This window comes from Branchiostoma belcheri, unplaced genomic scaffold (assembly GCF_001625305.1).
Source record: "Branchiostoma belcheri isolate BF01 breed outbred unplaced genomic scaffold, Haploidv18h27 scaffold83, whole genome shotgun sequence".
NCBI classification, from domain to species: domain Eukaryota; kingdom Metazoa; phylum Chordata; class Leptocardii; order Amphioxiformes; family Branchiostomatidae; genus Branchiostoma; species Branchiostoma belcheri.
Window position 1 is genome coordinate 1,142,002 of NW_017804498.1, and position 19,383 is coordinate 1,161,384.

General features: G+C 44.6%; 1 protein-coding gene across 2 annotated transcripts in view; it reads right to left on the bottom strand.

The window, feature by feature from the left end:
- Positions 1-4: 4 nt before the first annotated feature.
- Positions 5-19,383, bottom strand: part of LOC109486803 (cyclic nucleotide-gated cation channel alpha-3-like) — a 20,762-nt gene continuing 1,383 nt past the window's right edge. The window contains exons 2-13 of one of the 2 annotated variants that reach the window (XM_019790697.1): positions 17,796-17,885; positions 12,122-13,448; positions 7,006-7,064; positions 5,817-5,878; positions 5,379-5,467; positions 5,070-5,172; positions 4,656-4,810; positions 3,708-3,888; positions 2,648-2,850; positions 2,177-2,363; positions 1,563-1,673; positions 5-1,195 (exon numbers count right to left, since the gene is read on the bottom strand). In XM_019790697.1, the coding sequence (XP_019646256.1) occupies positions 812-1,195; positions 1,563-1,673; positions 2,177-2,363; positions 2,648-2,850; positions 3,708-3,888; positions 4,656-4,810; positions 5,070-5,172; positions 5,379-5,467; positions 5,817-5,878; positions 7,006-7,064; positions 12,122-13,314 (2,727 nt within the window). In that variant the 5' untranslated portion in view covers positions 13,315-13,448; positions 17,796-17,885 and the 3' untranslated portion in view covers positions 5-811. Of the gene's footprint in view, positions 1,196-1,562; positions 1,674-2,176; positions 2,364-2,647; positions 2,851-3,707; positions 3,889-4,655; positions 4,811-5,069; positions 5,173-5,378; positions 5,468-5,816; positions 5,879-7,005; positions 7,065-12,121; positions 13,577-17,795; positions 17,886-19,383 lie in introns of those variants that run through there. The other variant, XM_019790696.1, reaches the window with a different exon arrangement.

Below are 19,383 nucleotides of genomic sequence, written 5' to 3' on the forward strand. Positions count from 1 at the left end.
GTAGTCATGAGGAAGCAAAAGCTTTAATAGTTACAGAAAAGATATCAACTATGGCTTTTGAAAATATTCCATGTACATAAAAGTAGTGGTCACTAGTTCATGGAAGCCAATTGCACGGACATAACATATGCAGATAGTAACTTAGAAGGAGAGAGTGACTTGAATTTTCCAGTCACAACATCAAATACATAGTCTACTATCATAGACAAAACAGCATGCATGGTATTAAAGGTCTGAAATTTAGCACGACACAACAGGTCTGGGCGCTAACAAAAAGGGTGTTCGCAATTATAACCTAGCAAAATATCAGTTAAATTATTTCCTGCGTTTCCATATCATCTTCACCGCAAAATCTCCATACGTTCGAAACACCTGACTTAAAGCAAGCATGTGCAACAAAAAACGTGAACTACCCTACAAGCCTTTCCAAATAATGATTTCGTTTCCATATACATGTACATATATCTTTGGTTAAAAAAATACTCCAGAGTAAATAACAAAACTGAAAAGTTAACTTAATTTTTCCCGGTTAAACATAACGCACTTATAGACTTCTTGCACAATTTCAATCTGTGCAGGTAAAATACGTGCAAGGAAAGTTGAAGGAAGACAAATTGCGACACAGAAGATTTGACGTTCTTGCTCACTCGAAGTAACGTTAGGAAAACGAAGTATCGTTCCCGCTGAAATCTCTTGGCTGATAACGATTTCAGTACAAGATAGATGCATTTGGACAGCTTCTTTGTAACTTGAGGAATGTGTTTGAAGTTCTAGGCGTTACATACGTGCAAGTCCTAGGCCTAACCAATGGTCAGGAAGAGTTGTCGCCAGGCGAAAGCCCCGAATCCGAGTCCTCGGGCGACCCGACCCTCTTCAGAGGGAGGCCGGGTTTTGTCGAAGCCGTGCAAGCGAGTTTTTCTGGGGCCTCGACTGGCGTTATTGACTTTCGAGATGTCACATCAGACTTGCCCTGGCTGTTCTCTGTGGCAGTCGTGCTGTGTGCGCCTGAGTCTATAGTAGAGGAGCCATCCACGGTGACAGGAGAGGGTGACGTCGGCGGCTCCGGTTCCTCCGGCATGGTGACGATGGTGTGATCGGACCTCCTCCTCTTGCCAACCGCCCTGGTACCCGAAGCCGGCCGGGTCCACACCTGCGCCTCTTCGCCTGGCTGATTTCTCACATCAGCTGTGGAGTACTGCAAAAGAGGTAGTTTCATTTATAAACCTTTCTTGTACGTTTATGCTATTACACGATAAGTACAGGCTATGGTGGCAAAGCAGTTCTAGGTACTTGGTACAACTACAATTAAATCTACTTAATGGCTAATTACAGTATTCTAGTAGTATGTAGTAGGCCTGTATCATTTCTGTGGGCGCACTGTAGGTCCTATAGCACCTAAGAAGACGTGTCAAACAACCATTAGCACAATGTCTACCCCATCTCTCTACTGCCTTTGCTATATAGGTGACACAGTGGACACGAATTATGTACGTAGACCTCTCGAGCTGACCCCAAACTTACGTAATACAGAACTTCAATTCTAGATAAGACGCAGGCCTTACCGTGTCTTTCTCCTTCAGCTTCTTCCTGAGCATGGCGATCTCGATCTGCCGTGCCTCCCGGTCCTGGTCCGCCTCCTGTAGCCGCTGGCGCAGCCCGCGCACCTCACGGTCCTGGACGGGCAGATCACGGGAAATAGTCCACGTCTTTCGTATGTATACACTACAGAAATATACTTTTCACTTAATCTGTACGCATGTGTAACACGACTTGTGAAGAAACGAAGTAACAGATGACCATTGAAAGTCGGTAAGAACTGTTTGGTTTTCTGTTGAAACGAGTACAGTCAAACCTGACCAAGAAGACCACTCTGATCTATGTGGACAGGTGGTTACCAAGGACGATAGGGGGTACTACTAAAAGTGGCCATAATATGGCCAGGTTGATCTTACCGGTATGTAGCGGTGGTCAATAGTATTGATTTGAATGTATGTGGTACGCTAAGATGGCCGGGGTACCATATACACAACTGCGCTTTTACAAACTTCAGATATCATCGAATTTTTCTTTGAGGCAAATTTCCAGATGAAGCATGCATAAAATATCTGGTTCTTTCGGTATGGTTGGGATGACCCGTCAAGGTAACCGCTATTGTTCCATGGTTCACTAAACTCACCAGGACGCTATCGATGGAGCACTTGAGTGCCCGCGCGTTCTGCTCGTACGCGGCGGCGAGTCTGTCCACCAGCTCGATGGGGATGGGCTCCAGCATCCCACTGCGCCGACTCCGGCTGCTGGACGGCGCCACGAAGCTCTGGGCCAGGGGGGACGGCGGCACGCAGCTATCGTTACTGTCCACCCTCCTGTAAGATATACTATTATGTTTTAGTTCATCGCATTCATGGAGGTCTTCTATGTATGGATATGTTTGTAAATGTGCCTTGGCCAGGTCTTAAAATGATCTGTATTCATGTAAGTTCCTGGGCTATATTGCTTTCTATTGGACGCTTTCTTTTCTTTCTTCGTAGTCATCGTATAACATCACTTTACAAGTCAATCACTGTTCTGGGAATCTGTCCTATTTTATCTTCTAGAAATATACATTTTTTCGGCCCATATTTTATCATATTTCTAATGAGTCCTCTACCTGAAACGTTTTCTGTACTTGGACAGTGACGTCAGCTGGTTGTCGCTCATCCTCCGCGCCAGGCTGATGGACAGGGAGTCTGGGTACGAGAGGGGAGTGACGGAATCCCTTCTGCTGCGGAATCCCGAGTCGTTCCCAGCGCTCTCTGGCGGAAGGCTCAGGACGTCCTGCAGTCTCCGGCGGCTGTGGACGGTTATCGCCTCCTGCATGGGGACAGATGCAGGGCGTGTTGCAGTGCTTTGAATGAACTAAAACTGGTTCACCTCAATCTAATGTAATCTGTGTATTTTATAATAGCACAGAGAACTGTCTGTTACCATGCTGTTAGAGCCTGTGATGACTGGTTTCCTTAGCGACAGAGAATATCCTGAGCTAATGTTGGACTAGAACAGTGACAAAGATCCCTGGGCTCCTATTGGTAGTAGTTCTGGGATTGGGAATGGTTCTCTCAAGTTAGAGGTGTATGGCCACAAGCTCTATGGGAGGAGGCCCAATCTGGCAGGCAGGGAGAGATTGTGTAACACAGCTAAGTATACAGATGTATACAGATATCGTATAACTGGTATGGCACACCAAAACGATGTTACTACTAGTAGTAGTAAGGCCACACCAAGTAAATTTTATGGATGACGTCCGCGCGCGCATTGATTTTGGCATGTTCCTAGAAAAAAAAAAAATTCCGCTTCATGTAACTATGACTAAAGAGTCAGGACAGTGCTGCAAATCGTCAGATTGACGTGAAACCCGTAACGCGAAGACAGTGTCTATTACCATCCTGTTTTCACTGTCCACTGTTCCACCTGATTTATTGCTGTTTTGATGATGAATAAAAGACTTCTTGCTTGTAACACTGTCACCTCATTCAATTTGTGTCCTAACATTTGTCGTCTCTTAGTATATTTCTAATCTAGGCATCTTGTTTTTAGGGCCCTACTTGTTTTTTTTTCGCCCTCTCGCATTAGATCTAGGGTCTCCAAAGGACGTCATCCATAAAATTTACTTGGTGTGGCCTAATATCTTTCTCCGAACAATAATATTTCTTTTCATGACGTGTGCTTACCCTGGAGGCGGGGTGGTCATACATGGTCTCCACCACATCGGAGTTGGTGAGCAGGAGCAGCTGGGAGAAACCCGTGGACACCACATCAGCGGAGCGCCGCGACCCTCTGTACGGGTTCAACAGACTCTCCTCCCCGACAACACTGCCTGTAGTCAGCCGGCTCACCTCGTCGTCGTTTTCACTGATCCAGGAACAACACATACCAGTCAGTGCTACATGGACTATCTGTCATTGATCAGCTAGAATCAAGTCGTCATTACGTTGATAATGTAACAGGAGCTGAAGAGGGTGGCGGAAGTGCTTGATTCCTTTACAAGTACTGATTATCCAGGTGTCTATTGATCTTCCACCTGTCCGACTTAGGCGCCACGAGGTGTTGAAAAACGGCGAGAAGATCACAGGACGCCTTTTCGTCAGTTACCACCCGGGCCGGGTTTGGTTACATTCGGAGCGGTGCTGCGCGCCTTTTTCTAGCCTCCTGTGCAGACGTTCTAGGTGAGGGCGGCGTTTGTTTTACTTTTGGGGGGACCGCTGACTGACGATGTTCAACATGGGCTCTAGGCGTGCGGTATTCAGACTGCACAGGGGCTTTTTACATCTTATGCACTCCACCAGATAGAGCGAGATGGAATGACTCACGTGTTTTGTTTCACTGTATTCACAGATTTCTCCCGGAAATATTGGTTAGACCATGCTGAATAGCCTCGCAACGAATTCGAAATTCAAAACCAGTTCAAACTTTGAATGTGTGCGTTCGGTCGGCACACTCTGATTCAAAGGAACACCAGTCTAAGCTCTAAATTGCATTCATTTCATTTAGCGTCTTTTGGCACCGCATTTAATAGTTATATCCCCTTGCCAGCAGAAGTCTAATACATGTATAGCCTTTTGATTTAGATTATTTCAGTCCTTGGTTTCTAGAAGAACACAAGCTGTGAGGTTACGTACCTGATGACCTCCAGTACCCCCTGCACGACGAAGTACGTCTCCCGTCCGATCTCACCGGCTTTGCACACGAAATCGCCGGGAGAGAATAGTCTCGACTTCAACCGTGAACCCAGGTCTTCCAAAAACGGGGCCTCACAATCTTTGAAGAGTGGAATCTGAAACACAGATGTAGAATTGGTAAACATTTCTTTTCAGCACGTGCCCTATATACAGACGGTCCGGGAAGGTGTGTACTGCACTGGTACTTAGTAATTCTTTTTACTAGCTGCACGTTTTATGTACCCTCTGACACCTTGTTATCTGACCTACAGCGTTTTATTTCTTGCCTCCATTGCTACGCAATTTGAATTGAAGAATTGAACAGTTTCCCGTTAATAATGAAACCCTGTAATGGGCAAGTGTAGACAGACTGACCTGTTTGAGTTTGTCCACTGCCGGGGACAGGGTGACCTGACGCCGCAGCGGCTCCGGGATCTGCTTCAAACACATCGCCTCGTCGATGAAGTTGACTTGAGCGCTACAGATAGTATTGCACAGATAAGATTACATGTTTTAATTCCGATTTCATACTTGTTTCTAGCAGGTAAAATGTACACAGGCCCAAAATATACAAGATATTACAAATAATAACAGTTTCCGATGTCTCTGTTCCGTCCATTACCATAAGGGTTTTGCCAAACTATTCTTGAATATGGCTTATATTGTACGACAGCCAAGACTTACTTTGCCCAGGAGTAGTCATAGAAACGCTGTACTTTCTCCTGCGTTTCCTTCGCCACGTCGTTTTGTTGCATCAATTGCCGGGAGTTTTGCTGTGAATGAAGAAATAGGAGATATTTTTCACATTCTCACGAAATCAAAACGCATGAATATTATGGCTGTGAGATCTAAGTTAGACTAGCCAAACGGCATGTTGACAAGACGATAAACCCAAGAATGAACCCAAGAAGAACTGAAGGGACTGGCCCAAGATCGCCAGGACTAGCGCATGACGCTGGGGCGAGAGAGGGAGGAACACTGGCACAGCACAGGCCACTCAGTCACCTGAGGAGACCCCGAGTACAAGTTAGTAAGTGTGTTGTCAAGCTACTAGTTATTCAAGAAATGATATTTCAAAATCAAAGTGACGGTGGTCTAATCCAAGAGTAACTCTTAACTTACCACCAGTTTCTCAAACTCAAATCTTTGGAGCTTCCTGTGGAACATCAGACAGCCCACTTGGCCTGTAGGGGATAAAAGTCACATGATCAGACATGATCTGTTCATCACCCATTGCTCATGTTGGTGATTCAGTTTTCCGCTAGGTTTTGTATAACCTGAGTTTGCGTTCCTGTCCCAGGATTGATGTCCTGTCGGTTTTGACCGTTCGCTGGCCGCTGGTCTCACCCGGTGGTCCACCATCACCCATTACCGTACGCATTATCCTGACACTGACCTCCACGTGTATGTACTTAGGGAAACAATACACTTCCCTATGCGTTCAATTAGGCGCCGCGAGACGTTTTGTTTTGTTACCGGAGCCACAGTATAGCCTCTCAGTGAACCACACATCCTCCTGTTTCCCTGTATATGAGCTATGAAAATCAACTGGTGATTCTGTATCCATCACTTGGGGGGAATGTCTGCCCTTTGTTCATGCGGGCGCCAGTTTAAGTTTTTATTGTTTTTATATACATTGAACTCAATCCGACCGATTGGCGTTTGTTTACAAGTGAATCTGAACCGTGCTGTTAAGGTTCAAGATCACCGCCTTAGAAAGAGACTAAACCGTCTAGACTGGCCAAGACACGACACATTTAGAAGCCTTCATCTGAGAGGCCGAGAACATTGTTCTAGACAAGACATGGGGCGTTACTAACAAAGACCACGCTCTGAACTAGGCTCACATGAAGGTTTCCTGACTCACTGTCCTGAAAAGGACAAGGCCGTTACACGCAGCCCCTCTCAGCTAGAACAAAGCCTTAATTGACTTCTTGTCACCTAACGTTTAAAAGGGCAGCCGCCGGGACTTGTGAGGTTTATAAAGACCGGATCAAGTTGGAGTCTGATATCCGCATCATTGATCACCCTTTCAACACCCTGTCGGAAATAACAACACCCAACTTTGTTGTTATTACTATCAGTGGCGTAAGGAATCGCCAGTCTACCTGTCTTATGTCGTCACGGTCTGCACCGGATGACCATTGAACCTCAAGGAGCCTTATTCTCCGTCAAGTAACAGTGGGTGTGTTTAAGGGCGTGGTCAGGATAAATCGCCATCTTCATTACAGACCGTGAGCGGAAGAGCCTGCTACAGCTGCTGCATGCTGTTCTTTATAAGGAAGAAGTGGAAATTATGTTTAGGACTTACCTATAACATAGGCGACTAGGAACAGGCCCAGAATGCACTGCAAAACCGCGTAGATATATCTGGAGCAAAACATAAAAGTAATACATAACATTAGCCATCGTTTAAACTCTCACATAGAATAATTTGTCAAGGAACACACACAAACAAACAAAAATGCATTGAGGCAGCCAGGGTTATTTTCTTTAGCTGTTTTTCTACTTAATTACAAATCTGGCCCTTTAAATTCAATTTCGTAGCTGAAGGGTGCATTTAATAAGCAATTCCGTGAAATGCCAGGATGACTTATCTAGGTTATCTTTTCAGTTATTTTTTTTTCTTCATTTCCAAATCTTCTGTCCACAAATGTGCGAAGTAAAACGTGGCGGAAGGAGAATGAATGAGTGTTGTAGCACGTCGTGTTGTAACTGTACTCCCTACAGCTCCATTCACCAGGCAGTAAGATAAACAAGTCGTGTTGGATAACATCCGGTGGTTGTATGTAGAACCAGCCCAACATCTTACGCGCATGCGTCAGGTACGGTTACCATGCCAACCATTCACCTATGGACGTGGCCGAACAAAGGCCGAGGTCAAGGAAGTTTATAGGGTTACTCAAGACTACATGAAGGAGAAAACAATATGACATAGCAAGAGTCATTAACGTTTTTTCTAGACTTTTCTGATACATTGTATGTTGAGTCCCGTTTTTCAAGAACATTGATAGGTATTGGTAGCAAATAATGGTAACAAACTTGTTCTTCAGACTACTTTATCATCTTCTCTTTGCATTGAGTTGAGGAAGGAATGGCCTAGTGACGTGTGATAGCGCTCAATACCTGTCTGTGAATATCTGTGTCAAGATTACACTTTACACTCCAAAATAGGTCAACATAGGAAAGGTGCATGGTGATAAAATTTGTTTGGTAGCATCATTGTTCTGTACATCTTTCTATTCTTTTTGTGTCCACTAAAATGTTTACATCATGCTTGACAGGATCATGATAATATGAAGGTAATGTTTCATCAACGAATCTCCCAATCTGATCACCTTTTTATCTGTTCTTTGGTGTAGTCAACAAGAGACCTTTCAACACTATCTTCAGTGTTGCCATATTATGATATACATTAAGGTACAATTTCGATATCGTTCTCTCACTCTTTTGCCTTTTGGGTTTCCACATATCGCATGCACATTCCATCGCATCGCCTGTGTTATTTTCGTTCCTCTGATGACGCCATCGCCACAGAAAGCCTTTCAAACTTGCTGGATGTTTTGAGGTCTGCGGGAAGTCATGTGGAAAATGGCGGGGATCGTGCGCACATCTTCGTGTCGTGTTGCAGGAGATCTGGGCAGACTTTCCGCTCGGACTGCGGTGTGAGATCTCCTTTGTACGGGTAGAAAAGACGCCACGCGATGGTGTGGCGAGATAAGGCAGCGGGCCACCTGCGAGCTGAAACTAAGTCAAACAAACTCGTCGTGGGCGGATGGCCTCGTTTTTCTTCTGATGCTACAAGCATAGAATACCTGCTGTGGTCGGTCCTTCCTTTTCAACAATGTTACTCAGTTGTCAAAAAAGATTCTCACCAAGTCTCGGCGCTTTAGGTCAGATCAACTGGACCAACAGTTAGGCCAACAGTAACATAAGTATCATCTCCGACATTGCCTTTGTCGGTATGGAAACACCTAACACAAGTTGAAATACCTTCACAAACTGTTTAGGCTACTTCGGGTTCAGGTACAGACAGGTGTGTAGAAGATGGACATGTTTGTAAGCGGATGATGACAGTGACCGTTGGTCCTGATGGCAGTAACACCGTCCCTGCACGCACGTGCATGTGACCAGGTAGATCATTCTGTTCAATGTTATAGATCCGATTTCTCTGTAACTCCTCCAAACATCAACGGTCATCACTCACCAGACAGGATGTTTGGAAAGGGCTTATTCAGTGGCTTATTGGTGTGTGAAACAGTTTGACGTAGAGGTGTATTTTTTTTACGTAGGCACCTATTCTGAATATAACAAGGCCAATATTTGAATTCATTGTTACACTAGCAATGAAACTGGGCAATTTGGTAGTCCTAAATGCGAACTCATAACAGGAAATTTCATTAGGTTATCGTGTTTTTTGAGGATGTCGTTGATAGCCTGGTTTACACTACTGGGCGTGCTTTAGCAAATTCGATTTGAACTCAAAAGGCACGCAACAGACTTCGCTAACACACTGCAAGTTTGACTACATTCTGACCGTACGCGTGTCTAGTACAGTTTTAGACAGTTGGTCCAGGATGATCACTATCCCAGGGTGTTCTGTCACCTTTCAGGTCGGAAGTATTGAATTCTCCGCCACTATAGTTTACCCGTCACGTCCTTGTTATTCTTTCCTGACAGGAGCTATTTCTATTTCTGTCCAACTGGGTCTTTCCTTCTGTTTTCTTAAACTTCACCCGTCCTGGTCATGACGGTACAGGGACTTCCCGTCAACTATGCCGTGGACTTGTAAAGATAACAGGTGTAGCTTTTATCCACTGTAATATCTGTAAAGTATATAAACTACAGGAAAGTCACCAGTATTTTTGAGATAGTTCTGGTGGTATTCAGCCCCTGGTGCTGCCCTAGTCTGTGCAGATGGGTCACAGGTTGAAAGGCCTTGGTGCAAGGCACACGACGGCGGTGTTTTTGTTTCTCTGGGGCAGCGCGCAATAGGTTATTGTGTCGACATAAGGGTGTTCGTTTCAGCTGAATCTAAAATGTCTGCTCTACTGTCAGCACTGTCAATGCCATTACCCTTTATGAACTAAGATTTTGATAACTCCAAAGCTTTTAGAACGTTAACAGTAGTTGTTTGGTCCGAAAAAGATCCGTAGTGTAGACCGTTAGTATGTAAAGTTATCGGACGGTCCAGAGTGACGTCTACTCAACATAGTTTGTGTGTTGTGAAGCTAATCTCCCCCTCAATAGACTCTTTCTTTGTTACTCTAGTCACCTTACGACCAATCACAATCTGTAGTTTCTCCGGTGACGTTTATAATACCCGGGCCGCTACACAATCCGAGAAATCAGCTTATGTAATCGTATCTCAAAGAAAACAAAGTCTTAACATTGATATTTCATATAACAACTTCCTGAACATGGCCTGTAGTATGTTTGAGGTGCAGGTGCGGCGCTGCTGCCGCCCAGCGAGGCGCGGAAAATGACAGATGAAGACGCCGATGTTTGCGCATTCCAACAGTCAAAACTACCAATTGTTCCTACATGCACCAAACAACTGTTTAGGGGCAACGAACTCCGTTTTCTATCGGGAACAAAAAGTGCGGAAAGGTTGAGGGTCAAGGTGTCAGCTGTCATTCAAAGGTGCCAGGGTCGGTTTCTACATCCAATTGACGAGGGTTCAAACCTGGAGGACCTTTGGGGCCGACTCCGTAAACATATACTGCCGTGTGTACGTGGGGCGCATTGTGGCTGCTTCTGAGGGATTCTTTAGGACCTAGTTTAACAAAGCTGCGAGGCACCAAAGCCCAGGCACAGCGTCAGCTCTTGTTGAATTGCTGTTGACGCTCCAAAAGTTTCGCGTTTCGCGTAGGAGGTCGCCTGATTGTGGCTCAAAATGCCACAATACAATGACTTTATCAGCCGTCCTCACACTTGCCACGGATCATTGACCGTTTTGGTGGACTAAACAGCTAATTTTAGAGATCAGTGCCACTTGTTTACAACAACAAGGTGCTGACTTGTTAGAAAGTATAAAAGGGACAGTATTCACTGCGTAAGAGAACCGATGTATTTCCACGGTTTCGTTGACGAACTAGCCCGATAACAGAGGTTTCTTTACTTCGGCCTTTTTGCTTACAAGCAGACTTTATAAAAGAACAGAGGTATTTGTTTAGCTAACCTGCTTCATGCTGGAAACAAGACCCAAAGTCAGTGGTCGTGTTTTTGTTTTTGTTGTGAGAGACTGACTCAGAGATAAGCATCAGACATCCATCTTGCTAGCGTTGCTCTTGAGGAGTGAAGAGAGAGTCGGCAGGTAAACACAGATAAACACGGCTGTTGACCGGAACTACCTAAACTCCCGCGCTACCATCTCAGGTCTGCCACTCCCGGGGCGTAAATATCAAAATATCAGGATTTAAGCCAATTTGACGGAGTCTGAAAAATTAAAATGAGCCACACTTTACAGACCGACATATAGATGGTATAAATGTAACATTTGAATACCCCTAAATATTGCATTAAGAAACCAAACGAGTCCCAAAAAACGGAACTTTAAGGCATGCAAGGGTGTTAGAAGGGAAGATTTCATGTATTGACAGCACATCTGTTCTCCAAGTTTTGCTATTTTCGTGATGTAACCTGCTTCTGTTTGGTACGAGTACATATGCGTTTGCTATGACCATTGTTTCATAATGTACTATGGACATTATATACAATAGTTTTACGTGGTTCAGTAAAAACAGGAAGAGTCCGGTTGGGAGGAACATGGCTTCGTGAGAAACGTGGCTGTACTTGTTCATTCGTGAACCAAGCGGTCGATACGTAAATCTTGTTTCACTTGTTTTTGTCACCCATTGATGTTGTTAGTTGTCTTTTTGTCATCTCAGTCGTTCGTGGGTTAATGAGCAGATCTGCTTGCAGAGTCTGTCAGCCTCTATCGTTGATTTCTTCACATTACGTAGTGCGTCATAATGACTCAACGTCTCTCCAGAACTAAGAGTTGGTTCTTTACGCCCTCTTGCCACTGTAGACGGTGATCGTTGAGCGACCAAAATTGGATTTGTGTGACCCTCGGTTTTATAATTGGAATATGATGGACCAAGGATAACGTCCTTGGATGGACGATACAGAGGCATGATTTAAACAGCAACAAAACACACAAAACATCAAATATCGTTCTTTGTCCGGAAAGTTTAGTGAGATGTCAAATATTTGGTCGCTCAGCGGTCACAGCCTCTCATGGAAAAGAACGTTGCCAACTTGAAGAAAACTTCCAAAAGATTAACTAGTGCGATTTGTCTTGTAACGCCCTCTTCCACAATATGCCTTATATTTCTAATTTAACGTAACGACTCCAGGAAAAGAAAGGGATGTAGGAATGACAAACAAGGAAATGAGAAGAAAAAAATCCAGGCAACACTCACTGTCCGTTGGTCTCGGGATGAGGCAGCCCGCCGACCAGTGTAAGACTCGCGGTGGATCTGTAGAGACAGTGGACGTACTTCCTGGACAGGGCCGAGTAGTCCGGGAACAGGACCGGGTCCAGGAACGACCAACTCCCGCTGGTCTGTCCCAGTCCCTCACCCAGTGAAACTAGGTAGTACAGACAGGCGTTGTAGTGTAGTACTAACATCAGGTTGTGGATGGTAAGGGCCATTCGCCACACGTTAGGCCAGCGGATTCGCAGCTCCACTCTCTGTGTGAAGCCGTACAGTCTGTAGAGACGTAACACGCGCCCGATCCTGAGGAAAGGGTTGACTCCTGTCGCAGGGTACAGAAGGTCCAAGGGTAGAATAGAGCCGATGTCTACGAAAAGAAACGGAGACCTCTTGTAACGTTTGGTGATTGCCGCTGCATCAGTAACTGGTGCGCCGTCCTTTAGAAACCATGTTCTAAAACAGATGTATATATCGATAATGTAGATGATGTCGCAGAGGTAGTCGAGGAAGAACCAGGCTCCAGAGTAGTTATTCTGTAGATCTGCAAAGCTTCCCCGAACAGGTATAGTCCACGAGTTGTAGAGAACAGCAAGAGTCACAACTACCATCCAGAACAGCATGAGTCCTGCAGGTTCAGGACTGAACGTTCTCCGAAAGACTTTCCGCCACCAGACCTGGTCCGGTGCGGTTTGAACCAGAGCACCGTGGATGTCATCCGTGTGAACCTCAGAATCCTCCGCCTCCTCCTGATCACTGTCACAGCTTAAGTCACTAGTGCTCCCTATGTCTTCTCCAACATTGCCGTGCGTCCTGCGCTTGTTATCCCCAAGGTTAGATTGAAAAGTACTTGTTGTGTTAGGCCTATTCGCCTCCAAATCGAAGGTAACGTCGCCGTCTTTCCCCCTCCCTTGTTGTATGTTGGCGTCCATTTCGAATGCTCGATTCGGGATGCCTCGTCGTGAGTCTAACCGGGACCTGCCCGGGGTTCTGTCTGGGGTTCCGCCCGACCGGGAGCTGAACCCTTCGTCCTCGGAGCTCGGAGGCTGATTGCCACAGGAAAGTCTACTCTCCGTCCCGTTCTTGACTCGGATGTCTTGGAGCTGGATGTCATCTCCTTCTACAGGCGTGACGGAGTTCCGGCGGGGAGACTGGACCCTTGTTCGGACCAGACCAGCCATCCTGCCGAGCCGAGTCGTACCTGGAGCCGAGTAAGGCGGCGGGCGGCAGTCCAGGAGAGGCCCCGGGTACTGGGACTCCTCCCGCAGTTGTTCCTTGGCCCTCGTCACCCAGACAGACACGTCCCCTCTTGTCCCTGCCATGGAGAGAAATGAAGAGGTAGGCTTGTGATTAAAACTAAGTTTGAAGTAGCGAGGGACGTGTCACGTCAGACCAGTGGCCATGTCCTGCCCGCCCGGACAGGCTCTTCATGTATACAGAACGGCGTGACGCGCACGCCACCCACCGGACATCCACACACGTCACCCCGCGCACGCGCAACGAACACAACACTGTCACCTGAGACATGCACCCTGCCCTCCCCCTGTCTAAACAACAATGGAACATTCCTAAACATATTTTTCTTGTAAGACCATGAGCATGGAAGTAAGATTCAAACATACGAATCAACAATTGTTGCGCTCACTAGTTCTTGGCCACCTCTTCTTTTTTCGCAACAATTTGCCGAAAATCATTTGAAAAGGAATGAACTTATTCCAGATAAACAAGAGCTTAAAATTATGACTTTTATAGCATTGATTATATCAGATCCTGGTAATCAGTATCTAGAGGCTAGCGGCCAGCTCCCATACTTCACAATTTGCAATGGGACGATCAGAATAAATAATATTTCTTGAATGGAGGGCAGAAAAAAGGGGAGTCCTTTTGGGCCTGCGCCATAGTGTAACTGTATCTTGTAAGCCTATCTACCCTAACCTCTGCAAGGCAACCCCATAAAAGCTTGCTTAGAAAAACAGCTCATTCACCTGGGATCCTTGAAAAGGACCGGGGCACGGATCAATGTATATAAACTACACGGGTACCTGTTACAGGGAAAAATAACATACAAGGAGAGGCTTGACATAGAGGACTTTCGTAGGGAGTGGATTTCAAGCGCCACCTAGATTTTGGACCGCGTCCCTGCAGAGGCACGATGTTCATCACACCTGTCTAAAACGCTTGAATTTTCTTTGATATTCTTACAAAACGTAGACATAACAAGTCAACAAAACACAACTTCCTGTAAAAACTGGCCTTGCAGACCAAACAAAATTACAAAAAAGGTCCAACTTTAGAGCACCTGTCGGCAGTAGAAGGCACGCAAACGAAGTTATTTCTGCGGTGTCGGTTCTATGTCTGAAGAGTAAACACCTCCACCTGACTATGTGTTCGTCCTTTGAAGTAAGCGTGCCACTCCCTGGTTAATGGGTGTTTAAGGGGAGATTTCCTTTTCCTTATTATCAGTTCGCGTGCGGGAAAGCGGCCGTGGGCACGTTAAAATGTTGTTGTTATCCACGGTCCATGGAACATCTTCCGATCGTGAAGGTGTGCCATTCATGGCGCCGACATAGTCAGGACGTAACTAATGCACTGTGGTCTGCCAGTGGAAACTGTACTTAACTCTTTCCGGGGCACTTACTGAACATGATCTGTTTTTAAGAGTGTTGAAAAGAAATAATTCTTTCCTGAGGCTCTATGAGTCATATATCCTCACCCTACGCTTCAAAATTCTTCTTCCCTAAAAAGTTATGATAGGTCAGGTATTGTTTGTAGTGTGTCTGTCCAAACGGATGGATGAATCTTCGTTTATTTTGCTAAGGATGCGGGCTAGTTTTCATACTTTTCTTTGTGTTGGATTATAAACGAGAGCTCCTGAGGTCTCTATGATTAACTATCAAACCCTCACATGTTTGACTGCTAATTTTTTTGGTGTCCATATTTTGATCTGCCAATAGTACTACATGTAAGTACTGAAATTGTCGCAGCGTTTTGATTGTATACTTGTCAAGTTCGAGTTCATGTTCTAGTTTTTAAGTCACCCTGCGGTTTCCTCCCTGTACTTGTGGGGTTTTATTTCTACTGATAATCTTTATTTTGTATACAGTAACGCCAGGGAAGGCGTCTCTTTACCAATGTCAATACAGGTATCGGGTAGACTGTTACTGAATTACGCATAGTTCGTTCATGCCGACATGACAGCAAGTTTTACCGAACAATGCCGACGGCTTTTACCGAACAATGGCGACTGGTCATCGGCACGAGCCAGACAGGCGACTGTCAAACAAACATGGCGCCGCGAACATGGAAACTGGATTAGAGCGAAGGTGAACCTGGGGTCATGTTTCAAGGTTAACAGTGAATGGAGAGGGCACACGAGATGGGATGTTGGAGTGGTGACGGTGCTAACGTACATCATACTTGACCTGCTGGTCCGGCTATTTTGTCATGGATTCCTGACATTCCTTCTGAGTTATGACCACACTGACTGAGTTATCCTGCTCCGAACTGGGCATAAAACAAAAGTGTAGGGACTCATATAGAAGTCAAATCTTCAGCTTGTCTTTGCTAACCTTTCAACTATATACAAAATTTTCGGAGTTTTAATACAACGTCAAGCTCGTTAGTTTAAAAACATACATCTACTTTGATGAATAACCTTCTCTGTATTGATGAGGACACAGTGATGCTTATATACCAATGATTTAGAAAAAAACTAACAAAAGAACATTTGTCAGATAATGATTTTGTAGGGGCTTGCTCAAAGAAATGGCCGATCCAAATAATGCATCGCTTTAGAACTTGACAGTAGTAAGATACATAATGTAGTAAACTTCCCCCGCCAGCGTTTCGCGTTAGACCATCAACAACTAGAATCCGAGACAAGTCTCATGGTCGACGCACAACTTCTCATTCAAAAGAAAACCTGCAGACTTCGCACACAATGGGTTTGTTTTCTTTATTGTTTGCGGAGAATTGACGGGAAGCTGTCTTGCTTTTTTACCTGCCAAGAATAGAATGGAGGCCTTTGAAGGCGCGGTAACTCTAGTTGTTAGTTTACGTAACCCGCCACTCTTCTGCTATGCTATAATACGTGCCATAAGGCACCGCTCACTCACTGCTTATCTAGACAAATATCTTAAGATCTGATGGTTGCACCTGAAAGAAGTCACAGTCCGTGTCGTTCCCTCATTCCGAAGTTTTAAGAGGGGTAACCTCCCATTGTGAAGAAGGTCACGGTATGTCGCCAGTCAGTAATTATGGGTGTTGTTCCCTCGCTACAGTATAATCTGTCACTAAGTGACGTGTGTCGCCAAAGGTCTACTTCCCAAAGGCGCGAGGAAATGTCGTTATGTGGGCACTTCACTTTGAAAGTGATGTTAAAGATGTTAAGCCGGCAAAAGGTCATGTACTTTCCCTTTTAGTGTTCTCTTACAATGTCACTCACATTCTAATGCAAGCTATGCTAAAAAAGCCACTCAGAATGAAGGGCATGGTTGAACTAATAGTATTCAAAGTTTATCAGTAACAAAAATTGCTGAACTATATAGTAGAACGTTACATTTGTGCTGAAGTTAGTTCTACCTAGATGTCTTAACGTAAAATGGGAAACAGGACCAACGCGAACCTCAAACTTTCTTCAGAAAAACGTATCAACCTACTTTCTCACATCCACGTTTGCCGTAACGTGCCAAGTGCATTACGTTCGCACTAACTCAACATTTTATATACGAATCTACATCTTTGATGTTGATTAGTTAGTGCCATGAAGTATACTAATTCAACAATTATGAACGAATTTTCGTGATCTTGCCATTAGTGGATAGGTTTTGAAAGAAAAAGTTATCGATTCAACTAAAATGTGGGGCTGATCTGAATTCAAATCCTGATCCAGGAGTTAAGCCCATGTCATACATAGTCGAATGTGGCCTACCGAATACCAGCCGAACTCCCCCAACCATGGTTAGAAGTAGGTTGGCAGCAAGGTTGGTTGGAGTTCGGTCAGGTCTCAAAATGTTGAAACGTTCGGGTGTTGATGGGAGGCTGGTGGTTGTTTGGTGTTCGGAAGTAGGTTGGGGCGTGATTGGCAATAGAATTTGACTCAAATTCAACTCAAATTAGATCCGAGAGAAAGGTTGGCCTAAATCTGAATGTGTGACAGGGGCTTATTAAGTGTAATGATTCCTCCTTGTGGCAATATGGTAGCTTTTCCTATCCATTCGGTTATTATTTAGCAATCTAACATCTGACAGGCTACTTATTATGTTGCCTTTCGTGTAGACATTCTAGGGACAACACACGCGTTCTGACATGGACGTACTTTTACACTTATCATACAAATCTAGTACAATTGTACAGAACTTTAATTTCGGGCTTAAAGTTATACTATCCCATACTTTCGGTTGGAATTTACCACAGAAGATGTTATCACAAACGCCGTGGGGTCGACATACGATTGCAAACTGGGGGCTTTCTTGAGATTGTCGTGCGTGTGTCGTAAATGCGGTCTGGTTACAGCTTAGATCCTTGTCGGTGTTTGGTTCTGTCATAACCAGATTTAAAATCCTCCGGCACAAAAATCGCACGACAACCAACGATAAATGTGAAAGTGCCGTAGGAAAACTATATTCCAACAGTGGTGATCAACATGAAACACCTTGCCTACCTTGCGTTAGCTCACGTCGCTATGGACACCCCTCGCAGACGACAGTTATGGATGTGGAGGTCGCTGACTGATATCTCACACTACTGATACCTGAAAAGAGTGAACAGCTTTGTTAAACAGCAGCGGCGGTTTAGCGTTACGATGTTGTTTTCTACAGAAGTTGGCCAGGACCAGATTAGTTTACGTTAAGTCCGTCCCCTAAAGCAACAAAACATTTCGTCTTTCACAAGAACACTGGCAATGATGTATAGTATCAGTAGGTGTCTTGTTAATGTATTTTTTCGCGTACACTAACAAACGAACCAACTTCTATTGTTCTTTTTTTAAGGAGTCACGAAAGATGAATCTGGTTATTCGCAGAAATCCAGAATTTGCTGCAGAAGATTTTGAATATTTTGGGTATATGTTGTGAGTAGTATCTTCACCATGATGATATCATCCAATAGTGCACAACAACTAATATTTGGTCTCACAGATGCCTTTGGGGCCACATTCTTCTACTACAGTCACGAAGTTACCGACTATCATAAATCATAACCAACAAGTTTGATTGCTTAACAAACCTTAGCTTTGATTCAAGCTAAAAACAAAGTTAGAAAAACATCTGACAGGCTCCTTATTATGGTGTCTTTCGTGTAGACATTTTATGGGACAACACACGCGTTCTGACATGGACATCTTTTACACCTTTCGTACAAATTTAGAACAACATGTAAAACATTACTACATCAAATCAAGTACAGGATTTTCGGGCATAAAGTGGTACAACAGTTGGACAATGCTTGACTTACGCTTACAATTCATATGGTTTTAAACAAGTCATAACATTCTCCAGATCAGACAGTTGCAAACCTCTCTGATCCATTTTTAAACCAGTACCTGCAGCGAACAAAGGGGATATGTATGTCTGCAGTAGTTGTAACATTTTAGCCCTCAGCGTCATTATGTTTTGCTTTTGATTAGCAGTTTAAATGTCCACTAGTAGGATTTACCCTGATTCAAGATTATCATTCAATATTATCATTGTTTAGGTTGTGTCCACACGTTTTTGAAACGAAGTAGTGTCGGTATACGACATGTGAATGTCAATAGCCTTCCACCCTACAGTCTCCTGCCCCACTGCTCTGTTGACAGCCGCTAACTTTAATCAAGGACATGTCCATAGCTGGCATGACTGGTATTTTATCCCGCCTCGTGCCTTACCCGTGCCAGCCCCTGTCCGATTGCCATACAACCATGACCAACAACTCCAACCCGCCATGTTGAGTCGTCAAGAATATCCCATATGTATTTCGTCGTGAATGTCGTATGAAACAAGATGGCCGCCGGCGATGTTGCCGAGGGAACGTGTCCGACACCATGTAGTAAGCACTAATTATCTCTGTGAAATCGAGATTTTGGACCACCAGGTCCACATCCGACATGCCTGCGTTCAGGCTCCCGGTGTTTACAGCGAATTAGAGAACAAATACAGGCCGTGTGCACGATAGATTCGTTGATAAGTTCGTACACAAAGTAACGTTTCTTCAACAAGTCTAGTATGAGAGACATGCTGGCTTGGCGTGTACGCGTACTACATTGATCGAAT